Below are 13,334 nucleotides of genomic sequence, written 5' to 3' on the forward strand. Positions count from 1 at the left end.
TCACAGCCTTGGTCATCTACAATTTCCTGAGCCTGTGCTATGAATACCTTGGGGGAGAAAGTTCCATCATGTCAGAGATCAGAGGGAAGCCCATTGAGTGAGTATGAAGTCCCCCTAAGGCCCCCTGTACCACTCTGTTTCTCGGGCCTGGCATTCTTTGAGCTGTCCTGGCGGCAGCTGGACACACAGACCTTTTTTGCCCATGACCTTGACCTGCTGAGCTTCTCCCGCACTTCCTTAGCGAGGCCATTCACTGGGACTCTCGGGAGGGCCTCTCGGCCTCTCTCTCCTTCTCTCTCCCTGTTTCTCCCTCTTACCGTTTTTCCGTTCAGTGCTTTCCGAGCAGTTTGTTACCGTAGGGCCCGTGCAGCCCTGCTCTGCCGTGCTTTACCGCGCGGTCGCAGACGCTCTCTGGCGTCTCCTGTGCTTGGCCTTGGGCTCACCGGCTGCCTGGGATCTGTGCCCCGCCCCGACCCCGCCCTGCTCTACCTTGGCCTGTCCGGATATGAGGGAGGACGCCCCCATCATGTCAGAGATCAGAGGGACCTCCAGCCCCCTCGTGTCCCAAGTCCTGGCTCTCTGCTCACCGTCTCCTTTCTGCTTGTCTCTTCCAGGTCCAGCTGTGTGTATGGCACATGCTGCCTTTGGGGAAAGACTTACTCCATTGGATTCTTGCGGTTCTGCAAGCAGGTGTGTGTGTGCCCCAAGCAACTGCTCGGGTCAAGAGTTGCAGGCTGGCGACCAGAAGCCAGGGTCTGTGCCCTGGAGCAGCAGCTGCAAGGGGCTGTACTGCCCCTGGTTGACAGTGGCAGAGGTGGGCGTAGGGCCAGGAAGAGCCTGCTGCAGGCTCCCCTGGGCCCCACCTGTGGAGTTCCCGTTTCCTGCAAGGCACCCCGAGCCCCAGCGCCCACTCCTCAAGCAGTTAGGGGTGCCCCTGCGTTAGCAGGGTGTGCTCAGAGGGACAGCGACAGGCATCCTGGGAGTGTCTGATGCAGTCCTGGGCGAGAAGCGGTCCCAGGCTCTTGCTCACTTTGACCAAGGCTCAGTGTGTGTGAGGATCAGAGGAACTGGAATCTCAGTGTGAAAACGTCTCATCAGCTGGTGCTCGAGGGAAGGAGGGTTTCTGCACTGACGATAATGACCAAACAGACCCACGCCAGCTCTGGTCTCTTCTCCATGTCCCAGTTGGCAGTCCGGCAGCTTCTGGTTTCCTCCGCTGCCCTCCCTGAGACGGTGCGGCGTTGTGGTTACGTGCATGGGCCTGGGTGCCTGACCATCCGAGTTCGTTTTCCAGCTTCTCCTCTGACTGTGTGACCTTGGACGAGTTACCTGACCTCTCTGAGCCTTAGTTTTTTCTGTAAAATGGGCGTAATGATACTCACCTCAAGGGATGGTTGTGGAGGTGAGGTGGTGGATGGAGAGCACTGGCCCGGAGCCCACTGTCTGATTCAGGGAGTGAGAGTTAAGGGTCACCCCCAGCTGTCCTTAGTCTCCTCTGGGGCTCCGCAGGGCTTGTCAGCCCCTCCAGCATCTCCAAGTGGAGTCCTGAGGGATAGTCGTGGCTGGGGCGGGGTGGGGGGGTGGGGGGCCTGGCTTTTAGACTGCTTTCTGTGCAGGGCCACTGCCCCCCAGCGCAGGCACAGCCACACCCACAAAGCGTCTGCCTGGACATCCCAGGTCTCCAGGTTCACTTCCGCATCTTCCTTCCCCAGGGTGTTTCTAAATTCGAAATCTCCCACTGGACCTGCAGGGAAAGTGTTAAAACTGTGCCGGTTTCAGGGTGGGGCCTTTCAGAGCCATTGTTTACCAGTGGGTTTGGCCGCCCAGGGCCCTGCTGTGACTCACCGCCTTCTTTGATGATTATGTTGTGTACAGAGTTTTGATCCCATGATCACTAGCTCCGGTGGCCTTATTATAAACTGTCCCCATTCCTGTGGTCTCACATGTTTCACTGTAGTTCCTGGAGGTGGCAGGGAGAGGTAGTAAAAGGAGGGAGAACAAAAGAAGCCTCTGCATATTATTCCTAAGGTGGAGAGAGAACCACAGCCTGTCTCAGAGGCGAAGGATCTGAACCTCCTGGGTCGTCCCTTCTGTCGCTTCAGCTTCTCTGCCTCAGTTCCCTCATCTGTAATGTGGGGATGACAGCAGCACTCAGGGGGCTGACCCAGGGTGGCACCAGCCTGTGGTCGGGCTCCTGACTCTGTTCAAACAGCCGCTCCTCCCTTTTCTCCGCCCTTTTCGTCAGTGGGTGCTGGTCCCACTTCCTCTAGGTGGGGCGGCGAGGCGGGGAAAATTCTGTGGGGAATGCCAACAGCAGTATTGCACCTCTGGCTCTGTCACAGGCACTTCCCCTAGCGGCGGCCCCATAGCTCAGGCCTCCCCTGCAAACTCCGCTCTGCCCCAGGGTCTTTGCCCAGTCCGGAGCCACACTGGCTTAGCCGTTGCAGCTATGCCCACCAGCACAGAAGGGGCCTTGTCACTTAGATTTATCTGATTTCAGGAGAGTGGTGATCCTAGGGATGTTACGGGTACTGGGGGTACCCCTCGGTTTACTGGGGCCTCTGTAGGGAATTGCGAAAGCCTGGCTGAGGAATTCTCTGAGAGGCTGAGCAGGCTGGCTGAGGCCTTTGAGTGCATGGGGGTGGGAGACCTCCACGCTACTTCTGTCTCGTTCTTCAGTCCCCACACACATGACCCTGTGACATGGAGGCTGGTTACGTCCATATACCAGAGGCGAACTGATCACTCCCTCGAGCTTCCATAGCTGGGGGCTGCCAAGGCCAGAATTCTAGCTCAGATGCTGGGACTCCAGACCTCTGCCTTGGTGTTTTGTTCCCTTGTAGGTCATCTGCATCCACAGTGGGACCCCAGCTTTGACCCAGGCCTAGAGTACGGAGCAAGGAGCAGACTTGGGGTTGGGCGAGGAGGATGAGCGGAGGTCCTTACCCACCCCTACTCCCCATGCGGCCAGTCCCTCGAGCAGGGCCCTGGCTTTGCCAGTCTCCCCGGCCCCCCAACCGCTGCCGCCTTTCACCAGCACGTACCCTTGCCCTTGGCCGCTCTCTGCCTCTGGGCCTCGGTATGAGCTGCTCCCTCTCCCTCGTCTCCGGCACGTCCCTTCGGCCCCTTCTGCAGTGGCATCTCCTGTCTCCATCAGATGTCCTTCCCTCCTCCGCGCCCTGGTCTTCTCACATAGCTGCATCGCGCTGTCATCATCTGATGTGTTCTGCCTCCTCCTCCTCCAGACCGCAGTCCCCTCGGGGGAGGACACTGGGCCTCCCCGCCATCCCCGGCATCCAGCGCAGGCCCACCCGGCCAGAGGAGGTACCTGGTACATGGTCGCTGTGCTCATCCTGACCCTTGGCTTTTTCCCCCCACAGGCCACCCTGCAGTTCTGCGTGGTGAAGCCGCTCATGGCTGTCAGCACCGTGGTCCTCCAGGCCTTTGGCAAGTACCGGGACGGTGACTTTGAGTAAGCAGCAGGCCCCCTATGGGTGTGTAAGGAGGAGTGTCGGTGCCAGGGTAGATGCCCTGGTTTAGGGAAGGGGTAGCCACAGAGTGGCCACACACGCACACACCCCAGGACCTTCCTCTGGGTGGACGGGTACACCTGCCTGTACCCCTGAGCCGCAAGGCCCGAGCCTGGCAGTGGCAGCCATTGCACTTGGCCCTGCTTCTGGCACAGGGGCAAGCCCTCGACATCCGTCACCTTCACAGGCTGCAGAGTGGTGCCCGGGGACCATTCCCAAGACAGAGCAAGAGGGTCGGAGCCCTGAGAGGCCGGTCTGGGTCCTCAGGTAGAAAACCTCAGCTGTGTAAATTGTCCACAGACTCTCATTTTGGGGGTGAGCAGAAGTGACCGCATGGCCATGTGCTGGCAAGTGCTTAGCATACAGCACCTGTACTGTACATGCCTGGGCAGGTGAGCAAACAGGGCTCAGAGCGGGACATGACTTGGCTCCAGTGAAAAGAGCAAAGCTGCACTCCCAGCCCCTCGCACACCTGTCTGACCATGAGGCTGAGTGCCCTACCCCAGGCCATATTAGCTTCCACGCCTGTGTCCTCCACCATGGGCACCAACACTGCAGACGGGCGGCTTGGACACGCCCGTGAGCGAAGCAGAGGCGTATGGCCGGCCTGCACTGCGGGCGCACCCCCTCGCACCCCCTCACGTTTTGATTGCTTCGATCACCTCTCCGTGTGGCTCGGGAGCACTGCTGAGAGCCGTAGGAATTGGCTCTGGAGCAGGGCTAAGGAGGGGGAAGGCCCCTTGTCCCCTCGAAGGGTCTGTCCCAGCCAGAATGCTCCCGGTTTTGCAGTGTCGCCAGCGGCTACCTCTACGTGACCATCATCTACAACGTCTCTGTCAGCCTGGCGCTCTACGCCCTCTTCCTCTTCTACTTCGCCACGCGGGAACTCCTCAGTCCCTACAGCCCTGTCCTCAAGTTTTTCATGGTCAAGTCTGTCATCTTCCTCTCCTTCTGGCAAGGTGAGCCTCCTCTCAGCCCCTGTGAGGCCGGCCTCTGCCACCCTGTCCCCTAAGCCTCGTTCCTTTCTTCCTGCTTGCCGTCCCTGGGCATCCCGGCCTGGAGTTCAAAAGGGCCTCTGTCCACGGGCACCCGCTGGGCAAGGAGTCTGGGCCCCTGGGGGCCTTGAAAGGAGCCATGGCGGAGCTTCAGTGGGGCCCCATACAATCGGCGACATCTCTGTCGGTGGCTGGAAAGGAGCTGGAGAGTGGGGTTGCCAGGAGGCCTTGCCTTTGTGTTGGCAACCCTGCCTTACAGGAGTGACGGTGGCCCCTGTCGGGTGTGGCATTTTGGGATGCTGCGTGGAGGAAGAGACACTGGGAAAGGGGTCCAGTCTGGGCCAGACACCCACCCCTCCCCTTCCAGGCATGCTCCTGGCCATCCTGGAGAAGTGCGGGGCCATCCCCAAGATATACGCGGCCCACGTGTCAGTGGGCGAGGGCACTGTGGCTGCCGGCTACCAGGACTTCATCATCTGTGTGGAGATGTTCTTTGCAGCCCTGGCCCTGCGGCACGCCTTCACCTACAAGGTCTACGCCGACAAGAGGCTGGACGCGCAAGGTATGAGCCAGAGTCCTGGAGACTCCCCGCAGCGGGAGCACGCCCGGTCGGCCCAGGTCCCCTCCTGCCTCCCAGTGTCCTGTGGAAGGGTCGGGGACCACCAGTTTACAGGTGGGAAAGAGGCCACAGAGGTCAAGGCACCTTCTGCCCCTGTCACAGGGTGGGGGTGTCCCTAAAAGCTAGGTCTGCCTACCTCTTGCAGCAGGTCTAGTGTAGGGAGACCCCAAAGTAATATGGCACAGTATCCCCATGGGAAGGTCAGGATGGAGATTTTAGGATAGACAAGTTTCTAAGGGTTCGTAATATCAGATACAGTTATCTGTTGTATCCTATAATTCTTCTGTCTCTGAAGTTCTGTTGTTTGTTTTAAACCTGATTCCTTCTCAGAAACAAACTCAGATGGTAATAGCTTTTAACAGCTTTCTCTTACACTTACTAATCTTCTTCGTTAAAACAGAGGTGGCGATCCCTGTTATACATTAAACACACTGGAGAGTCTTCAGAGCCCGTGTCTGGGCCCCACCCTCAGAGATTCTGCAGTAATGGGTTTGGGCTGGCGCCTGGCTCTGCGCTTTCAGAGCTCCCCAGGGGCTGGTGGGCAGGGGCTGCCTCTGGCTGCTCTTGGGCAGGGAGGGGATGTCATGTCCCAGAGGGGCAGAAAGAGGAGGCTAGGAATGCCCGAAAGGAGAGAGGGAGGGAGGAGGCCTGGGAGGGAAGCCTCTGGTCAAAGCCATTCACCCCAGAGCTCTGCAGCTGCCAGCTCCATTCCAAGTGGCTGGAGGCTAGATGCTCCCTTCCCCAGGCCCACCCCGTACAGTGCCCACCACAGGCCCCAGGGAGCCGCATACGGAGCAGAGTAGGTAGAGGCACCACGTGTTGGTGGGCGAGGCACCAAGGGGCTCCTCGGCCCCCGCCCACTCACTGCCCGGTTCTTGCCCTGGCTGAGAGGAAGCCTTACACTGCCTGTGTGTGTGGTGGCCAGAGGCACGGACTGGACTGTGCTCCGGCCTCTTGACCATGTGCCGACTGTGTACTCCCAGCACACGCGCTGGCTGGAGCTGCAGGCAGTTTTCCATTTTGTTGGCTGCACACCCACTCGGTGCCAGGCACTGTGCTGGCCGCGGCTCACTGCTGCAGCTGCTGCCCCACCCACTGCCCACCAGGCCCCCAGTTGGAAGGGTGCTGCGAGCACCCTGCCAGTGTTGAGGGCGATGTCTCCTGCCCCCAGTCCTGACAGACCCTGTGCCCTTGGGAAAGTCACCTTTGTGCCTGGAGCCTGGCAGGGTTTAAAGTGATGTAAAGAACCACTTCTGCACATGGTGGCCGTGCAGAGGCTCTCAGCGCATGCCGGGGCTGTCATCCCACCCACGGCCCCCAGACACATCCGCTCCCAGCAGTACAGCCCTGGCCGGGACCCCAGCCCAGCCAGCAGAAGCTGCCGCTCACCCTTGTCCCCTGTGTGCTGGTTTCGGCTTGCCTCGCGCCCACTGACTGTGGGGCCCAGCCCTTGTCACCCTCTAGTCAGGCGGGGGAGAGCGGCCCCCCAGTGTGATCTGCACATGAAACCCCACCCCAGCCTCAGTTTCCCATCTGTGAAGTGTCATGAGGTTTGTAGCACGAGGCACAAGCTTGGCAATTCCAGCCAAAGCTGAAGACAAGTCGGGGTGGGGGCTCCTGACTTAGGTGGAGGCTGAACTTCAACCACCATTCTGGGTGTCTGCCATTTGTCCGCCCCGCCCCCCAAAAAAAAGAAAGCAGAAGTGCCACAGGAGGAGTCATCCTACAGTGACATCCCTTGGGAGTCATCCCTTGGGGCAGCTGGGTCTGCCTGGGCCAGCGGGGCCTGGAGGGCGGAGGCGGCAGGGTGGGTGGTGAGCGCCGCCTCTGTGGTGGGCACGTGGTGTTCACTCAGCTGTCTCTTGTCTTCTCTATTTCTCTGCTTCTCTCCCCCTCCTCCCCCACCCCGCGCTTCTGTCCCGGGTCTGGCCACGGGCAGTGCCAACATATGGCCCTTACGGTAGGTCTGCTCTCAGTCTGCACGTCTTTCCTGCACGTCGGTCCTGGTTACTGTCACCAGCATGCCTCTCTCTCTAGCTCCTTCTCTGTGTCCCCATCTCCTCCCTCACGGATGCTCCTGGGTGGCAGAGCCCAGAGCACCTGCCTGCCAAGGGCCACCCTCTGTAGAGCTCGTCTGCTTCCGTCCTTGTCTGTCGTTGTTCTGGAACATGCTCTGCTGAGTTCTGAGGCACAGCACTCATCACGAGGATGGAAGGGGCAGGCGAGCTTGCGTCTGAAGACCTGGATGCGAGTCGGGCTCATCCCTTACCTCCGGTTTTGTGTCCTGGGCCATTTCTCCCTCCTGAGTCTGTGGGGACGATTCATCAGAGGGAATTAGGAGGAAGCACAGCAGGGCGGGCCGTGTCTGCTCTCAGAGGGCTGCTGGTGAAGATGTCCGCCCCGCTGCGGGCCTGGGCTCCTGCCGCTGTCCTGACGGAGTGGGTCCTTGGGCCACGCCCCCAAGAGGGTAGGCAGGACTAGCACCCCGGAGCCTGGGCACCCCTGGCTCCCGGGCCCCCTTCCTCAACACTCCGGGTCTTCAGCTGATATCCAGCCTGGCCCGGCCTCCCTGGGACATTCCAGGCTTATTGCCGGCGCCCTGCCAGTCTCCACCCCAGGCCCCGTCCCCGATGCCAGACTCGGCCCCAGTGGCTGCTCACTTCTGTTCCCTTCGGGGATACTCTGCTCTGCACCCCGGCCAGTGGAGCTATTTCTTTGCCTGTGCCTCCTCATGTCCAAGACCCCGTTCTCTGTCCCAGAAGGGGGTGGTTAGGTGGCAACAGCCTTGGGGTGGGGAATGGGTCTGGGCTAGGGGCAGCCCTGAGCTGCCTTGCTCCCTCCGCTTCAGCCCCTTCACCCCCACCACCTGCCCGTGCCCTGCAGGCCGCTGTGCCCCCATGAAGAGCATCTCCAGCAGCCTCAAGGAGACCATGAACCCACACGACATCGTGCAGGATGCCATTCACAACTTCTCGCCCGCCTACCAGCAGTACACGCAGCAGTCCACCCTGGAGCCCGGACCCACCTGGCGTGGCAGTGCCCACGGCCTCTCACGCTCCCACAGTGTCGGAGGCGCCCGAGACAATGAGAAGACACTCCTGCTCAGCTCCGATGACGAGTTCTAGGTGTGGCCGCTGTGGAGAGGCTCAGCACCTTGGCCAGAGGGCAGGCTGGCACAGCGTTGGCATTGCCCTTTAATTTATTGGACCAGAACACTCGTGTATTTCTTCCAGAGGAACAGCCGGTCACTGTCTGCCCAGGGGACAGCCCAGGCCCACCCTCGAGCCTTCAGGAATATTTCTACAAGGCCAAGACTGCACTGCCCGGGCGAGGGGCACAGGACGCTGGGAGTGACTCTCATGCCCTTGCTGCTCGTCCCATGGTGGTGGCATATTGGGACCAGCGGCCACAGTCCTCTCAGGCCTGTCCCCCAGGTCATTGCCCTCCCCCATGAGACTTACAGCCCCACCCCTAACACCGTGCAATACACAACCCTGGCTCTTCCCGCCTGCCCCCTCCCCTGTCCACCCTTGTCCAGAGCTAGATTAGCCTCACCCCGGGCAGGAGGCGGGAGGAGGGAACGCGAAGCTCTCCGCGGACCCCCTCCCGACCCAGGCCTGCCTGGCATGCTGCAAGGATCAGAGCCAGACACCAAGAGCCATGGGTCCCACGAGGAAGGGTGCTCAGGTGCCTCTGGGCCCCTCTTCTGTCGATGAAGCCTCTCCAAGCGGGGTCCCTGGGCCCCTGGGTGTCCTTTCTGTGGCTGTACTTCTGCCTGCCTCATGCCCTCTCTTCCTGGCATGCTGAGGACAGCTAGCAGCCCACACTGCCCCGTCACTTGGGGTCTTTCTTGAGAGCATTTTTGGGCAGAGCCCTTGCTTCCTGGCTGCTCAGAGGGTCAGGGGCTCCCACCCTCCTTCCCAGGCTGAGCTACCAGAACCTCTCCTGGGTCCTATCCCTCCCTGGGGCTGCTCCCTTCCATTTCAGGGGAAGAGTCTGAGTCTTCATGTTTCAGACCAGCTTCCAAGGAGGATGGAGGGCTGGGGCATGCAGCAGGGGGCTGGGATGGGGGTGGGCGGGGTGGGGGGAGAAGTGGTCCCAGGCTCCTCTCCCTGTCCCCATTCCCCCATGGGGCCTGGTGTCCTGCCTCATCTGTCTCCGCAGCCCATCTCTTCTGTGCCTTAGTCACATATGAAAGCCCCCCCTCTGAAGTCCCTCAGTCTGTCCCAGACACTCCCTGGGGACTCTCTGTTAAGCTGCTGGCACTCAGAGCATTCTGCAGTGCTGGGCCAGGCGCCCTTGGACAGGCCTTAGGGGTGACCAGGACCACCAGTCCCCTCCCCTCACCCACCTCCACACCCATATACCTAGAGCCTCCTAGGGCCGGAGCCCCCAGAAAGGCTGGGCTTGCACTGGCCATTATCTTAGGAAGAGCCTCGAGGTGGACATGATGCTCATTCATACCGCAGTGTCCTGTCTGAGAGCAAACACTCGGGTTTGGGCGCAGCAGCCTGGGGAAGGGGTGGGGTGAGGGGTTAGGGCCCTGCTCTGGCGTCAGCTTCACCGTGGAATCTTCTGCTCATTCCTGGAGTGAACTGTGCCGAGGGTTGAGTGGGGGGGGTTGCATCCCTAAGTTGTCCTTCTGGGCACTTGGCCCTTATGACCAAGCCGGCCCTCGGGGGCACAGAAGCCTGTTTGTAGGGTACTGAAGGGTAGCTCTCCAGCCCCTGTCCAGTGGTCCTGGTACCAGGCTGCCCAGGAAGGCGGCGGGTAGCTGCAGGCTGTCTAAAGATGACCTCCGTACCCGTTCCCACCATTTTCTTTCACGAATCTCTTTCTCTGATTCTCCTTCCAGGCCAAAGTGTGCAGCTGACTCCCTGCCCCCAGTCTCTGCCGCCCTGGCACTTGCCCTATAGCTCAGTGGCAGGGAGCCAGTGGCCCCTGGGGAGGTGGGGGCCGGGGGCTGGGAACTCATGCCTGACCAAGCCACCCCTCCTTCCTAGGATGCGTAACCTACCTTGTCTTTTTTTTTTTTTTTTTTTCCTGATAGAGTAGCTCTTTGTATATAAAAAATACTTGAAAAATTAATTGTATGATGTATGAGAAGACAGAGTCCCCTAGTTTTGTATCTTGTGTATGACTGCCATGAGTTCCATCAGAAAGTCGCTCTATTTTGGTCTCTGACATTTTAAATGCGTGACAGAAGTGAGCAAATAAAGTGAGAAAGATATATATGAGATCATATAGATTGTATTGAAATCTCTGCCTGTGGGTGAGGTTTTTTCCTTCTCGCCATCCCCGTGGATGTGTTGGGGGGTGGGTCTCATGGTTGTGGGTGGGGATGTCTTAGGAAACCCTCATCCTTGTAAGGTGATGGGAGGATTCACACTGCCAGAGACTAGAATTGCAGTTCACTGGATAAAAAGCCTTCCCCTCTCCTGGCCAAAGGGATGTGCTAGCCTTGGTCACAGTGGGTTGATGCATCTTTGTCCGTTTGTCAACCAGATAGATGGGGCTAGCCCACCGGCAACCCGCTTCCTGCAGGCATCTTTCAGGGGGTTGAAGAGATTTCCTGGGGTCCTCACTCCTTCCAAGCTATCTCCCCGCTGGGCAGTAGGGCACTTCACCCTTACACCGGGCCGGGCGTCTGGGTGTCTGACCGTGCAGGGCACCTGCCCACTGCCACCTCCACATGCCTTCTCAGGGCCTGGCCTGGGGCCCGGCTGCACTGACATGGGCACTCAGGAATGTGGCGGGGGCGGGGGAAATTCCCAGCCTCAGCTCAGGCCCGGAGTTTCCGGCTGCCTTCTCCTCAGGCCTGAGCTCAGCATCTCAGGATTAGGGGTCAGGATGGCGTGGGGTGGGAAGGGGCCGGGGGGAGTGCCGCAACCTGAGGGGGAAAAGGCCAAGCCGACCCATGTGGTTTGGCCCTTCCCCAACTCGCACACCCTGCACCTTCTCACAGCACCATCTCCATGCCCACAGCCGCTACGCAGAACCCTTCTCTGCAGGCTTGTGCGCTCTCGTAAGGGTTTACTCTGCATGTTCAAGCTTGCAGCCCCCAAGGTTCCCAGTGCTTGTCATACCTACGCCCTGAGTACCTTCCCTGGACAGATGGGTAAACTGAGGCTGCAAGGAGTTTAAAAAAAGTCATCCAAGGTCACGTGACTGGAAAAATGCACACCTGGATTCAAACCCCTATTTCCCTGACCGGGACGGTCACTCAGTCCTTCTCAGGGTGTCCCAGAAGGGCTGAGCAGACAGATCACAGTGCGTTTGGGGCCTCCAGTGAGACGAGGGTTGCGTTTCGGGCCTGTCGGCTGGAACTGAGAAACCGACTTCTCTCCGCACCTCCCTGTGCCTTCCAGAACATGAGGAAAGTATTTTCTACTTGGCTGTGGAAAATCAGCCCATGATGTGAAAGTGCTGGAAAGATTATTCTTCAATCCGGGAATTTTCCTCTCGGCGGGACTGTTTACTCAATGAAAGGATGCCCAGACAATTTAACCCTACATTTCATTGTCCTCCCAGCTTTGCCTTCCCCAGGGAGGATCCTTGGCTCCAGGAACCCAGATGGAAGGACAGATGTTTCGGCACTGCCTTTCTGGGTCCCTGCCTCCACCCCACCCCCAGCCCATGTAAGAGCTAGTGATGGTGCATAGTTTCGGTATCTGAAAATTGGGGCTAACCTTACCACCCAGCAGAGGGTCCTGCCTGGGGTTAAAAGCAGGACCTTCTTAGGCCTCTCATTCAGAAACACTCACCCCCCCAAAAAACAGCTCGGGACATACATTTCTTTACTGTAGATAAAGAGAACTTGACTTTATTTAGAAAGTCTACAAAATACAGAAGGCGGATAACTCGCTTACTGTAAGTCAGAAAATAAATAAATTCTGGGGGCCAGGCAATTTTTTATAAAACATTTTTTGGTTGTTGTTGCCATCTGGCTTTCCCTAAATATAAGATAAAATGTGATTTATTTGCAGATATAAAATATAAAGTCCAGTTCAGGGCCACACACCACTTTTCCTAGGGAGTAGGTGCCAGGGCTCTGTCTGGGGAGAATAACTTAGATTCGTGCAATAAATAAACAGCAGGGGTGGGCAGCTGTATACCGTTTCGGGGGACAGGTGGGGTTAGGCTTCCCAGGATAACAGGCAACAATCAATGGCAGTAGTCGGCCCCCACCCCACAGTGGACAGACTGGGGAGACGTGGTACCCCTCCCTTTTAAGGATCCCCACCCCAGGCTGCAGGACTACAGGATCTGTCTTCTCATCTCCCAACCTGCCACAGTGGTCACCTCCTTTGTCCCCTTTCTCTTTATCCGGCCAGCTCCTCCCTCTCTTCCTGCATCACCTTCTCTCTCCCTCTGCTTTCCCCCTGACTCACAGAGTCATCTCCCAGGCCAGGGAGATCCTTCCACCCTTTTTCAGTCTCTGTCCACTGTCCCCCTGACAACCATGGCTGGAGTCTCGCGGCAGCAGTGGGAAGACTTGGCTTTTAGTTCCAGCTCGATCACTAAGCATATGTGGCCTTGGGCACTGTCCCACCCATCAGAGGCCTGTTCCCCGCCCCGCTGGTTAACTGGGTTTCACTAGGAAATTTCTCACGACTCTCCCAGTTGTGGAAGGCCACGCACCCCCATGCCCAAAGCAGAGGCAGGAGCATCAGCTTCCCAGTCGGACAGTCTCACAGGACACACACAGGGCCAAAGCTAGTCCTGAATCTCAGGAGGGCAGGGAGGGGCCATTGGCACAAAATGGCACAAAAAGCAGTCTACGAAATTAGGGTGGCCCTCTTCTCCTCGATGGCTCTCCTCTAACCCGCTCTGCGTCCCATCCTCCCAATCTAAGAAAGCTGAAATTTCAGCCCAGGGAGACCCCAGACCCCAACCCCATCCTACCTCCGATCTCACCAACGTTGCCCCCTCCTACGGGCCATGATTTCCCAGTTGCAGGGGTGGGACAGTGAAGACGGGATCCAGGCAGAGAACGTGTGATCACCACCAGGGCTGGTGGCTGCAGAGAAATGGCACCCGGGGACAGAGGTCGCGCTTGGGCACTTAGGGAAGGAATCTGGGGTCGGAGGGGCATGGTTTTGTGAATGGGGTGTGACCGTGGCGCGGCAGGCACTAGGAGCAGGCGGCGGGGGCTGGGCCGGGCGCGGGGCCGGGCGCGGGGCCCGGGCT

The 13,334-nt window shown here is 58.9% G+C and overlaps 2 protein-coding genes across 5 annotated transcripts in view; one reads left to right on the forward strand and one right to left on the reverse strand.

The window, feature by feature from the left end:
• The window catches only part of TMEM184B (transmembrane protein 184B), a 45,375-nt gene extending 34,972 nt beyond the window's left edge, over nucleotides 1-10,403 (forward strand). For 2 of the 4 annotated variants that reach the window (XM_025048844.1, XM_025048846.1), the window contains exons 4-9: nucleotides 7-97; nucleotides 615-690; nucleotides 3,381-3,472; nucleotides 4,320-4,489; nucleotides 4,893-5,087; nucleotides 8,028-10,403. In XM_025048844.1, coding sequence (XP_024904612.1) covers nucleotides 7-97; nucleotides 615-690; nucleotides 3,381-3,472; nucleotides 4,320-4,489; nucleotides 4,893-5,087; nucleotides 8,028-8,269 — 866 coding nt within the window. In that variant the 3' untranslated portion in view covers nucleotides 8,270-10,403. Of the gene's footprint in view, nucleotides 1-6; nucleotides 98-614; nucleotides 691-3,380; nucleotides 3,473-4,319; nucleotides 4,490-4,892; nucleotides 5,088-7,083; nucleotides 8,006-8,027 lie in introns of those variants that run through there. The other 2 variants (XM_006914737.3, XM_025048845.1) reach the window with 2 other exon arrangements.
• Nucleotides 10,404-10,921: 518 nt separating this feature from the next.
• MAFF (MAF bZIP transcription factor F) overlaps nucleotides 10,922-13,334 on the reverse strand; it is a 12,204-nt gene continuing 9,791 nt past the window's right edge. Inside the window, exon 4 of the mRNA XM_006914766.3 lies at nucleotides 10,922-11,034. Within this exon, the coding sequence (XP_006914828.1) occupies nucleotides 10,922-11,034 (113 nt within the window). The remainder of the gene's footprint in view (nucleotides 11,035-13,334) is intronic.

This window comes from Pteropus alecto, unplaced genomic scaffold, assembly GCF_000325575.1.
Source record: "Pteropus alecto unplaced genomic scaffold, ASM32557v1 scaffold6, whole genome shotgun sequence".
In the NCBI taxonomy this organism is placed as follows: domain Eukaryota; kingdom Metazoa; phylum Chordata; class Mammalia; order Chiroptera; family Pteropodidae; genus Pteropus; species Pteropus alecto.